The sequence below is a fragment of the Rhineura floridana genome, chromosome 9, assembly GCF_030035675.1.
Source record: "Rhineura floridana isolate rRhiFlo1 chromosome 9, rRhiFlo1.hap2, whole genome shotgun sequence".
Taxonomy (NCBI): Eukaryota; Metazoa; Chordata; class Lepidosauria; order Squamata; family Rhineuridae; genus Rhineura; species Rhineura floridana.
The window spans coordinates 25,726,965-25,741,561 of NC_084488.1; the positions used below are offsets into that span (position 1 = coordinate 25,726,965).

General features: G+C 41.1%; 1 protein-coding gene across 13 annotated transcripts in view; it reads left to right on the forward strand.

Annotated features, from left to right (window-relative positions):
* The window catches only part of LIMCH1 (LIM and calponin homology domains 1), a 272,533-nt gene that overhangs the window by 14,581 nt on the left and 243,355 nt on the right, over window positions 1-14,597 (forward strand). Inside the window, exon 2 of one of the 13 annotated variants that reach the window (XM_061585019.1) lies at window positions 5,926-6,024. The exons of the other annotated variants lie outside the window; for them this stretch is intronic. Within the exon in view, the coding sequence (XP_061441003.1) occupies window positions 5,962-6,024 (63 nt within the window). The 5' untranslated portion in view covers window positions 5,926-5,961. The remainder of the gene's footprint in view (window positions 1-5,925; window positions 6,025-14,597) is intronic. 13 annotated transcript variants of the gene reach the window in all.

A 14,597-nucleotide genomic window follows, 5' to 3' on the forward strand; every position in this document is an offset into this window, starting at 1 on the left:
AACAGTTACAAAAGTCAGCATGATAACACAATGGTAAGACATTATGTCTGCATTATGAAACTCTTAATACAGGATACAATAACCTATTTAAACTTTGTATAAGGTGGTGACAATGGAAACCAGATTGTTGCCTTTTATCACTTTACCTACATGCATGTTTGGCTGCTAATATATAAATTAAAAAGGCATTACTAGTAACAAGACAACTTTAAAATAACTGCAACTGCAGTGTGAGGTCTTTCTTTTAATGCAGCCTGCATTATTGAAGGGACAGTATGTATCCCCTTTCAATTAAGGCATCTCAATTTCACGGAGAGAATATATTGGCTTTGTTAAAGGTATAGTGTGGTTATTAACACCAAATTACCAGTCCCATTGAGTGTATATGGGACATGACTCAGCAGTAGGAGATTTCCCCTCAAAGGAAATGCCAGCTTCAGAAGAAGGATTTTCCCTGGGACAGTAGCAGGACCATACCTGCTCTGATCTAGTTCACCATGAGCCCTCTAACTGCTGCAATGTGCATTTAACTCCCTCGTGCAGGTTAGCTGTAAAGACTCCTTTATGGTCAACTGTAGCTCATACACCCACACACAAATCAGGGGCCATTATATAAAGGAAACTTACCTACCAGCAGATGTTAGTTCTAAGCCAGCCTTTCCCAACTAGTGGGCCACCAGATGTTGTTGGACCACAACTCCCATCAGCCTCAGCCAGCATTGCCAATGGTCAGGAAAGATGGGAATTGTGGTCCAACAACATCTGGTATTCCACTAGTTGGGAAACGCTGTTCTAAGCCAAGGGGAAATGGAAGAGGATCTGCCCCACAGGTCTTAAAAGGTTCAGGGGTCATGAGGGAGAGGCACTTCCAAAGGCAGGCTGGGCTCAGCATCCTGTAATTTTGAAACATTACTGTTGGCAGAATGAAGGGTTTTTGTTAAAAAAAGAACCAAACTATTAGAATATCATATGACCAGAAAAAACATCTGAAAAAATAGTTATTTGTGTCACAGATTTATAGGAAGATAATAAAGCAATAAAATTGCACTCAGTACCTGATTAATTCCTTAACGCTATTGTTATAGCACACAAATCACACTTCCCACTCTTGCCTTATTGTCATGTTGTATCGTTGTTGTTGGAACTTTGTTATGATTTTGTTCATCCAAGGAAGGCTTTCCCATAGACTTGTATTCCTTAGAAACTATGCTAGTTCATTAAGAATGCTTCCTTAGTAGCTTCAAGCCAACAGCAAGCAAGTCCTGTTTTCCTTTTGTCTTCACGTTTTACATTTAAAATTGCTTTCCCTAGAGAGAGATACTGACTGAAAAAGCAATAACATGAATAAGAACCAGCATGTGTTTTTGTGGAGGTAACTTGCACATTGTAAGGTTGAGATGTGGCATGTAGCTTGGAGCTGCTTCAGATGTGACAATTCTCATACACAGATAGTGCTTCTGTGTCAGGAATAAAAGCAGACAAACTACATGTAGATAATTATATCTGGCAATATGATGTGTGTGGTGCCATTCACACCATACATTTATTCCACTATTATTCTAGTTCAAACAGTCGTGGCTTCCCCCAAAGAATCCTGGGAAGTGTGGTTTGTGAAGGGTGCTGGGAATTGTTAGGAGGCTTCTATTCCCCTGACAGAGCTACAGTCCCAGAGTTCTCTGGGAAGACTGACTGACTGTTAAATCGCTCGGGGAATTGTAGCTCTGGAGGAGAACAGACATCTCCAAACAGCTCTCAGCACACTTCACAAACTACCTTTCCCCAGGGCCGGATTAAGCTGAGGAGGGCCCCTAGGCTGATTCTGAGCCTCCCGCCGTCCCATCCCATTCCCCCCGCTTCACCTACCTTTCCGCTTTTTTTGCGGCTGCGTGCACTGTGCATGTAGGTTTGCCATCAATCAAGATGGCAGCCGAAGTTTCCCTAAGGGTCTGAAGCCTCTGCCGCCATCTTGGTTGATGGCAGCAATGCGCGCGTGTAGCATGCATGTGCTGAAGCAGAGGCTTCAGCCCCTTAAGGAAACCTCGGCCACCATCTTGATTGATGGCAAACCGCAAAAAACAGCAGAGAAAAAGGTAAGTGAAGCGGGGGGATGGCAGGCGGTTCGGAAGCCCTTGTCCCGCGATCTGCGGTTCCTGTCCTGCTTCTGCAGATCGCGGGCCCCCAAGAGCTCCAGGCCCCTAGGCTTCAGCCTACTAAGCCTAATGGATAATCCAGCCCTGCCCTTCCCAGGATTCTTTGGGAAAAGGCATGACTGAAAGTGGAATAATAGTGGAATAAATGTATAGTGTGAATGTGGCCTGTGTCTTACTTACTATATGAGCATGCATATGCCTTTTGCATGTATTTTTTTCTAAAAGGAATTCTAGTTTGAAGTGGCCCTTCCTGGAATATGATGGAAGTAGCCCTTCTTTATATATACTTGGAATCTGTTATTTTATGTTTTGTGCTCCATGTGAATGAATATAATTGTGTTCCATTAATTTTTGTGGACAAAATCACTTTTGGGTTAATTTCTTATGTTTAGGTCATTGTCTCAGGATACCTAAAAGACTGAAACAAACTTGGAATCAACACTGTGGTATCCTAAAAGCACTCTCAGTAGTCTAATTAGGATGGTCTGATCATATTACATTGGTCTTGGTAAAATTGCACTGCATGTCTGTATATTTCTGGCCCCAGTTCAGTTCTGGTTTAAACCTATAAAGCATTATATGGCTTTATATTTCACAGAATGTCTCTCTTGGCTTGGATCTACCTGGACCCTAAGATAAACGTCTGAGGCCCTTTTTCAGGTTCCCTCTTCGAGAGAAGCTCGGACAGTGGCAACAAGGAAGAGAGCATTTTGGTTGTGACTTCCTGCCTATGAAACACTCTTCCAAGTGAGGCATGCCTGGTGCCAACACTGACATTCTTTTGGTGCCAGATATAGATTTTCCTCTTCTCCCAGGCATTTCACAGAATATGATTTTGGTCTGTCGAGGCTTTATGTTACTGTTGATCTGGGTAATTTGTTTGTTTTCTGTGGAGGCTGGTGTTAATGTATTACATTTGGAAGGCTGTTGATTTTAGCTACTTTGTATGTTTTTATTGCTTATTGTAGGTCTCCTAGAGACGTTCCTGTGTTAGGCGCCCAATAAATTAAATGAATAATAATAATGTGACAATGAGACTATTTTGCTGAGGGACAATTTCTGTAGTGGTAGATTGGAAGTGAGCAAGAAGGAAGGAGAGTTTTACAGATGTTCTCTCTGTCCTCTCAGGAGAGTAGTGCAGTGTTTGAAAATATAGGGGTAGTGATGGCAAAGTGAAAAAATATAGTTGGGAATTCTCTTCTGGACATTTTTCTAAAGCATTTTTTTCTGTTGTGTACATTGTTGTGGTTATTGGTTGAGAAGACTTCTAGCCACGAGATGCTAAGTTAGGTTTTATAGCTGGGGAGCAAGGACCCTCTTGTGGTAATTGAGGACACTGTGGTGGAGCTCTATGCAGCATAGCTGTTTTTCCTAGATGCTGAGATATGTGTGACCATGGCTGACACAGAGGGAGCTTTTTTGAGTGAGGTTTAATCCCTGACGTTTTGCAGATGGCCTACAAAGCATCAGGTTTTCTGGGCTTGCAAATGGGTAAAAGAGCAGTTAAAAGAGTGAAGTGTACTGGGTTCTGGGGACCAACGTGAGGTTTGAACTGAAAACGTCTGAACATTCAGTATTCTTAAACACTATGCTACACCTAAGTACTAGACGACTTGAGACTACTCTGATTTTCTTTGTTCATCTGTAAGCATGTATTCATCCTTAAAATGTCTCATAAGTATTGGATTAGGCACAACTACTTCCATTGTTGCCTAAGTCCTTTTGTATCTATGGACATTAAATAGGTGTTGGCAAAAATATTTGGCCTTGAGTCCTCATCAAAGTTCACTGGTGTCTATGGAAAAACTTCTGTTGACTTCACTGAACTTGGAGTCATGGGCCTTAAGAGAGTTAAGCACCCATAAGCCCAACTGACCACAATGAGAATTAAGTGTATATAACGCTCACTGGATTGTGGCCATATCCTCTGTATTTGGGGGGGGGGGAACTAGTCATGACCTAGACAGTGGAGTCACAAGTCTGGGCATTGACTTTTGGAAGATTCTGTTTTAGAACTGACATAAACATGATAAGTATCCTCATACATAAAGCTGCAGTTTTACACCTCTGATCCAATTGTAGGAACTGAAGGAAACTGCAGTTCTGCTTTGAGCAGTTCTTGGGTCTCTCATGTCATAACAGTGTGGGTTAATTGATTGATTGATTGATCGATTAATTAATAGTAATACTAATAATATAATTTTAAATTTCATTTTCAAATGTTTCACCCATAATGTTTCTCTTTTTAAAATGAAATCTGAATAAATGCAAGCATATTATTTCTTAAAATTGAATTTATGACCTTCTTATGGAAGGTTCCTTTTCTTTGTAAGGAAAAAACTATGGTTTAAACATTGTCCTAGGTCATCATGTAGATGTTTTAGTACCATAATCCATGTCCTTATGTTATGGCTTGTGCCTGGGGAAAAGGGATTGGTAAGTCCCCACAGGTGCCATTCACTGAACTATCTTGCTGAGCGTTTCTTCCTGTTGGCTAAGTTGTTACTCTGATTATAAATCAATATGTTTCTGTGGCTATAGCAAGCAATTAAATACATGCACTTTGATACAGGAAGTATCTAAATAGTAAATGATTTTTTAAAAAATCAGTGATTTAAATTGGTTTCCCCCCCTTAGATATTTAAATTGCCTAGGTTTTAAATGTATACACCCTGTTTTGCATAGCTTTAGGGCCAGTGTTTTGTTACCCATATGGCTGTATCCAAAGATCCAAGACCTGTGATGGGAGCCCTTGCAATATTGCAAAGGCCTGGAGCGCATTAAAAAAAACATCAATAAAATAAACAGATTTTTTAAAGGGACAGAGTACAACTCTTGAATTACGAGCATCTGGAAATATGCCTTCCCATTCACATTTTGCTTCATCGGGGCCTATAAAAAATGGCACCCAGGTAACCTGTTTCATTACTTGTACAGTTGAACTGGCTCTGCACAGTCTTAGACTCAGTGCAGGCATATAATTTTAACCAGATTGGTGTTAACCATTATTTGTTGCCTTATTAGTTATCACCTGTACAGAAACACAATTGCCTCCTGCATTTTCTGAATGAGATACTTCACGAGTTACATAACTAACAGGTGCATACTGAAGTTTAGCACGTACCTGTTTGCAAACTGTTGTCTCCAGGTGTTCGTTACTGTGTACATGGTGGAAAACTATAAATGCTGTTGTGAGCTTAGTTGGAAGAGTGTTGGAGCACCCTTTTTGCAAAGGCTCCTTTATAAGTGCTGTTTATGTATTGGAGAATTGTTGTTATTCTTAATTTTTGAGGTTTCCATTTTACGCTTGATTTTTAAAATTTGTTCTTTTGTACGATGCTTTGAGAAACCACTAGGTTTGTAAGCTGTATATTGTGTTCTTAAAATAAATAAATATGCCTGTAATGGGCTTTATGTGCCCTAAGCACTCAGGATAAAGTTACAGAAATCGTTCAGTGCAGTTATATTTGTTTATTTATTGCATTTGTATACCGCCCCATAGTCGAAGCTCTCAGGGTGGTTTACAACAATTAAAAACATTAAAAACAAATATACAAATTTAATAACACTTTTAAAAAGCAATTTAAAAACAGTTACACTATTAGTTTATGTAACTTCTTCCTTGAGATTGTGAAAGCGAAAAAGACGCTGCATTAATGATTGTAGACAAGGGGAGGTGGATAGAAAATGACAGCTGTGTAATTCTGCCTATAATAACCATCCAGTAGAGAGCAACCACACCTCCAAAGGAAAATAATCCTTTCCTTCTTTACAGCATATGGTCACTTTCCAGACTGCTTTCCTATTCTAGATGTGGTGGTTTTCCCAGATGAATTCTGCAGTGTTCACTTATCTGCCCAATTTAGTTGTCCCAGTAAGTACTTCTTCCTTCCTGCCATTCAAACTATGAATTGGTAGTTGGTGGAAAATGGGTGGCAATTCTGGCTCAAACAAGCTCAAGTTTTGTGTGTGTTTGCTGTGGGGATGCTGGTTATTTCAGCATCATGGACACTTACTCAAGGCATCACTGACTTATCAAGGATCTCCCATGTCTCCCTGCACCATGTTGAATGTGCCACCAACTTTTCAGTTTCTTTTCTGATCTTCTTTTGTTCTTCTTTCGTTGTAGGGTCCTCTTTCCACTTTCTCCACTCCAGTTCAAGTAAAATAAATAAATAAATAAATAAATAAATAAATAAATATTGCTACAGTTTTACTTTCTGTTTAAGAGGGTTCCCTTCAGCAACTTTCAGCAGCCTAGGTTCTACTGAGGCCCAAATCTGCCCGATAGTTTTATAGGAGACCTGGTGAGGCTATTATCCCAACAGGATATCCCAGCCTCTTCTCATCATCAGGAACTTAAGTTTCAAATAATATTGTTTAGCCACTTCATTCAGTCAATTCTTACACAGTCCCAAAGTTTACTTTTTCTGTCACCCCCCCCACCTACACAGCAGTGGAGTTCCATCACTCAATCTCTGTCTGACCTCTCCCCCCCCCCGTCATCACTTTTGTTTAGTTTTCCTTCCCAGGGATGGCAAAGCCTTCCAGCTGCTAGGCTTTGTAGGCTGTGGAGCTTCCCAATTATACGGCTGCTGCTTCCCCTCTTGTTATTGGTATAAGTTATCTACTGATAAGGGTGGACCTGTCCTGTCACCACACCAGCCAGTTCCCAGCCCAGCTGTGTCTAAACTTGGCCATAATGAGGCCAGAGAGGGCTTAAGTCTGGAGTTAACTGTTGACAGCTCCTTACAAATATTTATTTATTAAGATGTTTGTATACTGCCCTTCACCAAAAATGGTCACAGGGTGGTTTACAAAAAATAACATAATACTCCAAGGGAAGCTCGGAGGGTGGCAACAAGGGAGAGGGCCTTCTCAGTGGTGGCCCCCAAATTATGTAATGATCTGTGTGACAAGGTGTGCCTGGCACCAACACTGTTATCTTTTTGGCACCAGGTCAAGACTTTCCTCTTCTCCCAGGCATTTTAGCACGTGTTTTAAATTGTTTTTATATTGTTTTAAATTTTAAAATTGTGTTTTAAATTGTTTTTAAAATGTGTTTTAAATTGTATATTTGTTTAAATGGTTTTTATTGCTGTAAACTGCCCAGAGAGCTTTGGCTATGGGGCGGTATACAAGTGCAATCAATCAATCAATCAATCAATCAATAAACATAATTCTCATAAACAACATAAATAGCATAATTAGAAACACCATGAAAATAAACTTAACCCATCAGCCACTGGCAAATATCTGAAAAAATGAAAAGTTGGAATGGGACGCACTTCAGTAGGGAGATCCTGATCGATAATATGATCAAAAACACTGAATGAGAACTTGTGCAGCCAATTATTTCTGGCAATCCAACCTTTATTGTCTTTGCCCATTTTATTAGGTTATAATAAGCGCTGATATTTTTGTAGTAGCCCAGGACTCTTGCAATTAAATCTGATTTGTTGGAGACCTGGCACTTTACCAATGGTGAGGGAGCACCATCTTCCTTGCAAATTTCAGTTGGTAAAATTAACTCCATATAATGTTGACTCCATATAATTATCAAGGACTGATACAACTGAGGCTAAAAAAAATTGAATGATGTACCTGGTAAATATAAATGTATGATCTATTTGCAATCTTCGCTGAAAATGACCTGATGATGAAAAACAGAAACCCTATATATCAGTAAACTGTCAACTTGTTTGGCCTCCATCCAGTTGGGATTACTTGTTTATTGATTTGACTTTAGGCTGCAGTTCTGTGCACACTTAACTTTGGGAGTAAGACCTACTGAATTCAGTGGGACTTACTTTTGATAAGCATAGGAATAGACTGCATGTAATATAACCTGGTTGGATCTGGAGCATGTGAGTTTTGCTCTGCCTCAAATATAAGCATTATTATTTTAAAGATCACCTTCACCAGATAAGCACAGGGTGTGATCACAAAGAAGTATCATTGATACATGCTAATTGGTGCTATCAGTAATAATCCCCACAGTCTTTTATAAGCAATTCCTATAAAATTATGTTTAATACTAGTTTGTTATGTCCAGTAAATGGTTATACTTCAGAAAGAGTTCCTCAGAATGAAAATTCTGCTCAAGGAATTGCAGGCACTGTCATAAGTTAAGTAAATAATTATGAATTTGAAAGTACCTTACAAATAATTTACAAATATTGGTAGGGAGAAGACCCTGATTCTTCAAGAAACTTGTATTTCCTTATAAGGACATCTGTTTTATCCATTATCTTATCTTTTGTTGTAATAAAATCATGGTAATTTAGGTTAAAGAATTATCTGCTCAAATCTTTCCTACAAAGAAAGGCTTTGTGGCACTTAAGTATGTTGCTGAATTCTGGGTTTTACCAGAAAGAAGATCCTTAGTTGAGAGATTGTGTTGAGGCCTGCAGAAATAGAAACTCCAAACTGCTCATTGTAAGTTTTTGTGATTACGAATATCTTACGATATAATAAGAGTAATATTTATTTTGGAAGAAGAATATATGACTCAAAAGTACTCTAGATTCCAAAGGGAAAGTTGCCTTGTACCTGAGACAGAAAATACTCTACTCGCAATCATGTTTTCCATTATGCTATCCTTAGAGGCTGTTTTAAAAATAACATCTCTCTTCTTGATATCTTAACTAGTCTGCACACACTAGAAGGCATGAGTGGAAGTACTAATTCTTCCTTCTTAAAGTTCGTATAGAATTAAATCATTGACCTATAAATGAGATAAGTTCTTTATTTTACTCTCATCGGGTTTCAAATTGTGTTTCTTAAAGAAATTATTAACAATACAGTACTTGGTAATTATGTGAATAAGTAGTCAGAATGTGAGGAGAGGAAAGATGAAGAAAGGAAATGAAAAACGACTGGATAGTTTTTTTTTAATTCAAAGCAACGTAAAACAGAAATGTGAATACCAAAATATTCCTTACTGTATGAGTAGGTATACGAGTTGCTTGCTACATGTTCACCAACCAGCAGAGACCCCACAAGTGTAGGTCTGACTCCAGTTACTCTTATTTATTTATTTTATTTAACAAAATGTATATACCACTTGAATGTAAAGCTCTCTAAGCTGTTTACAAGTGGTTGTTTTGTTAGTTGCGGCCAATGAGTGAAATAAAGCACAGACAACAGCAGTTATGGTTGAAACAAAGGGCCACTTTATTAAATTATAACAAACCCATTAAAGCGACCTGCAGAGGGTAAACCTAGGTGCGGGACTAAACCTTAGGCAAGCAGCTTGCCCCACAGCTCTTGGGTGACCAGCCCCTACTGGGGCAAAGGGCAAGCCCCCTTTTGCTTACCCCTTGCCCTGGCCACACCTTGTAGGTGAGTAGGGGGGCCTTCCCGCGTCACCACCCCCCGGGGCCGTAGAACCCTCGGTGGATGAGTTAAGTTGGCCCCAAAAGCAGCCCATATCCTGCCCTTGGGCCGTAAAACCCTGAGAGACAGGCCTCCGGAACTACCAATCACCTCCAAAGGTGCCTAAGGGGGCCACCTAGCTGATCTTTACCAAATTCCCTTCCCGCACCTTACCACATTGAAAACTCAACTTGTCCCATTCCCGTTATTCCTTTCATCCTATTAGATTAACCAAATTAGCCAAATTCACCTATTAATCGTGACTCCCCCTAACCTGATTCCCTCCTCCTCTCATAGTGTGGAGCAGGCAAAAAACCTGCCTGCCAACTAGGGTGAGCAGGATAAAAATTCCTACTCAGCCCCGAAGCGACCTTGGTCACACCAATAAAAGAGGAAGGGCAGGGTGGGTGTCTCGTAGGCAAAGAGGAGGAAGGAGGGGCAGCGCGGGCTTAAATAGCCTCCTGTTGCTCCTCCCCTCCACGCAGCACGTTGTGCGCGTGTATTGTGTGCAACGTGCAATGCTGACGTTTTTCAGAATGGCGGCTGTGGCTTCACTCCCTAGCCGCAACTAAGCGCCGCCCGGCCAGCTTTGCAGACGAGCGGCGCTGGATTTGTTGGTGAGGTTGACTCAGACAAGGTCAGCTCTGCTTTTTAGAGCACGGCAACCTGTCTTAGGTAGAGGATTTTGCAGTACCCTTGAAGCATCCGTTATTTAATTTATTTAGGCTGGAATCCTGTACCCATTTAACCTGGGAGTAAGCTGCATGGAACTCAGTGGGACTTAGCTAACAAGTAGACAAGTGTATGATTGCACTGTTATAATTTTGCCACCATGGTGTTGCCGTTTGGATTTTATTTTATTGCCATGGCTGAAGACATTTTGATGCTCATTTCTAGCCTGAGATAAAAGTTTCTTGGTAAATGCTGAAGTGTTTGCCCGAGCAGCTGTTATATGAATCCATGCTCATACATATTCCCTTGATCTTTAGCCCCCAATTTGTGTTTAATTGTCTCTAGCCTAGTGTTGTTACTTATTCCCTAGCTGTTGCTTTCACATCCCCCTTGATTACCTAGTTCTTGGACTCTGGGTGCTCATTGGTCTGGTTTGCATGACCTGGTAAGTCAAAATACGGCTTACCAGGACCATGCAAATGTGCAGGCTCCCCAAAGAGAAGCTTCCCAGGCGCTCTGCTCCTGCACCATTCTGAGCTAAGCATGTTGTCCAAACTGACTTGTGGACTACTCGCTAACTATGAGCTGTAACCAAGAACAAACCATAGTTTGGCTTACTGTGTTGTGCAAACCAAGCTATTAACACATACCTTTGATCAATTTAATAACATGGGTGCCTTTCACCCATGCCTTGCCCCTGCTGGCACTCCTCCTGACTGTTTTTCTCTCCTAATTGTAGCCATGCTATTTCTGATTCTTTAGAAACTTTAGAAACTTGTTTTTGAAATGCACCTGAATTGAAAGAAGGTGTCTTGGTTCAGGCTGTGTTGTTTTCAGATGTCCTTTCTCTTTGAAAAAGGAAGTGTAGGTTCACCCCATTAACCAAACCCTGTTGATGTGAAGCTGCATATTTATTTATTCAATTTATTAGTCGCCCATCTGGCTGGTTGTCCAGCCACTCTGGGCGACGTACAAGATAAAAAACAATACATTAAAACGTTAAAATTTAAAACCATAACAGTAAAAACCTAACCCACCCCAAAAGCCTGCCTGAAGAGCCAGGTCTTCAAGGCCCGGCGGAAGCTCATCATAGAAGGGGCATGGCGGAGATCATTTGGGAGAGAGTTCCACAGGGTGGGGGCCACTATTGAAAAAGCCCTCTCTCTAGTCCTCACCAGTCTAGCTGTTTTAACCGGTGGGATCGAGAGAAGGTCTTCTGAGGCTGATCTTGTTGAGCGGCATCCCTGACGATGCTGGAGGCGCTCCTTCAGATAGACTGGGCTAAAACCGTGTAGGGTTTTAAAAGTCAAAACCAACACCTTGAATTGGGCCCAGTAAACAACCGGTAGCCAGTGCAACTCCTTCAGCACTGGAGTGATGTGATCTTGCTGGCGGCTGCCTTTAATCAGACGAGCCGCCGCATTCTGTACCAGTTGCAGCTTCCGGACCGTTTTCAAGGGTAACTTCACATAGAGCGCATTACAGTAGTCTAGGCGAGAGGTGACCAGGGCATGTACCACCGGTGGGAGCAGATGGTTGGGAAGGTAGGGGCGCAGCCTCCGTATCAGATGGAGTTGATACAGCGCCGCCCGGCTCACAGCTGAGACTTGAGCCTCCATGGACAGCTGGGAGTCAAGAATGACCCCCAGGCTGCGGACCTGGTCTTTCAGGGGCAATCGTACCCCATTGAGCACCAGGTTCACATCCCCTAGCCTTCCCTTGTCTCCCACAAACAGTACCTCAGTTTTGTCAGGGTTCAGCTTCAGCTTATTCCTTCCCATCCAGCCACTCACCGACTCCAGGCACTTGGACAGGGTTTCTACAGCCAACCTTGGTGAAGATTTAAATGAGAGATAGAGCTGCGTGTCATCCGCATACTGATGACATTGCAGCCCAAATATCCTGATGATTGCCCCAGTGGCTTTATATAGATGTTGAACAGCATCGGGGAGAGGATGGAACCCTGTGGCACCCCACAAGTGAGAGGCCAAGGATCCGAGACCTCATCCTCCAATGCCACTCTTTGGTACCTACCAGAGAGGAAGGAATGGAACCACTGCAATACAGTGCCCCCCATGCCTAACCTCTTCAGGCGGTCCAAGAGGATAACGTGGTCAATGGTATTGAAAGCCGCTGAGAGATCAAGGAGGACAAGGAAGGTGCATTCGCCCCTATCCCACGCCCTCCTCATATCATCTACCAAGGTGACCAAGGCTGTTTCAGTCCCATGTCCAGGCCTGAAGCCCGATTGAAATGGATCCAGATAATCCGCTTCCTCCAAGTGCTGGCAATGTGGTCTTTATTTATTTTATTTATTAATTTTGTCAAAACAAACATCCAAGTGATTGCCACAGCAGTGTTGGTTGTATGTTGCTTGGCTTTTTCTCTTTATTTTCCTGGCTTTAGTCATCATTTTTAAAATAATCACAAGCTAAATGTAAACCATGTGATCTGGAAATAGAATAAAAGGTCTGATTTAAGCAAATGATCACACATGCTAATAATTTTTTTTGCCAATATGTTGATTCATGGAAAAAGTTAAGATGAGGCTTTGTGGAAACAAATCCTTTTTCTGGAAAAAATATGTAACAAGAAGTGGAAAGGATTGTATTAGGAAGTAATGGCAATTAAAAAAACTTTCAAAAATTTTAGGAAAAAAGTCAACTCTGGGTGGCATATACATAATTAGTCCTGAAATTTCACAATACTCTGGATGTCACTTGTCATGCTGTATAATTTCATAAAGCTATAAAATAAATGTATCCACCCAACTGATGGAGAGTTTGTAACAGCAGCATTACATAATTATTGACCAGTGTGGTTCAAATCTCTCTATGGCATGAATGGCCAACTTCTTAAGCAAGGCTGTGCAAATGGTTTAGCTCCCGAGACTTTTGATGTTTTAGTCGGGGATGGATCAGCTTCTCACAGATGGGTGGACGAAAGAACTCTGGCAGCATGTGGTTTCCCCACTCTGCCAACCCAAGTACGTAGAAGAGTATGCCCATCCTAGGACGGTTGGAACAAAAGCTGCTAACTCTCTCCTCCTATATGGATGGCTTGTTTTGTGATGGGGATTCTGGGTTCCAAACCTTTTGGTGTGTCAGTCTGTCAAGCCACATGTACGACTAACACCCTCAACTTCTAGTCACCAGTTTGAGAACTGGACAGAAGAATGTTTCTTTTATTAAACTTCCACCTTGCTTTTTCTTTTAGGCAAAGTAACAAAGTTCTTATTTCCTGCAATAAAACTGTCTTTGCTGTTTATCAAAAGATGGCTAGCAAGGTGGTAAGGTACATCTTTCCCATGTTTAGGGTGCCACAACCATAAAGGCTCTATGTCTAATACTCTCCCACCCTACATCTCATGTTGTGGGGAGGGGATGTGTAGAATTGGAGATGTGTAATAATACCTATTTTTGTTGTTTAAAGAGACTTCATTTTTAAGTGGTGGGCTTTATTTTTCCTCAACAAACAACCCAATGATTAATCTCCTCCACCCCATGTTCCTCTGCTGGACACGATTGTTCCCTATTGGGAGGCAGAAGCAGATCTAAATATCTGGAGAATGTAGCACAGTATATGACTTGAACTTCATATAGATTTTTACTTTACAAAGAACCTTGGGTTTGAAACTACATTTATAGTGGTACTTGTTGGAAGTGCTAAGTCTAGGGAATGCTCAGATGCTAACATTTTTAACTGTCCAGGCATGCAGGGTGCTTCTAAAAATGGAGGGAGCGGCTGTTCCCTAGTGATCCCTGGCATTCATAGTGCTCAAGATTGGCAAATCACAGCTGGGTAACTTGCAAATACATGAGGAACAGAGGAATGGTGGATGTGGGAGGAGGTGGGGGGTAGGGTGCGTTTAAAAATAAAGACGGCCAAGCTGCTGGAATTAGTCATATAGACTTGCCAAATAGTATCCATTTTTAACCAATGTAATCAAGCCAGCAATCGTTTACCAGCTTACAGAATTTCCTTTGCTGGATGTGATTGCTCCCTCCCAGGAGATTTCTTGTATCTCCTAAAAATTTGGAGAATGAACTAGTCTATATGCTACCATGAGAACCGGTGTACTTGGGGGGGGGGTCTTCTTACATCTGTAGTAAAAGCATTTTCCTTGAAACTTGATTAATTCCCAATTATTTTTTTCTGAATTTATTCTATGGGGAATTGCAGCATTTTGATTCCTTGCTACAGGATTTTAGATTAACAAGGGAACATTTTTGTAATATTAGCCTTGTTATGGGACAAGAGTTGGTAGTAGATCATATGTTGTATCTCAGTTCTCTTTTTTCTATCCATTTGGTTTCATTACTATTTTTATTGTATTACTGTTCTCTGATTATTCAGCATTTTCTTGACCTTTTATTTTTGGCTTGTGACCAGGTTAAA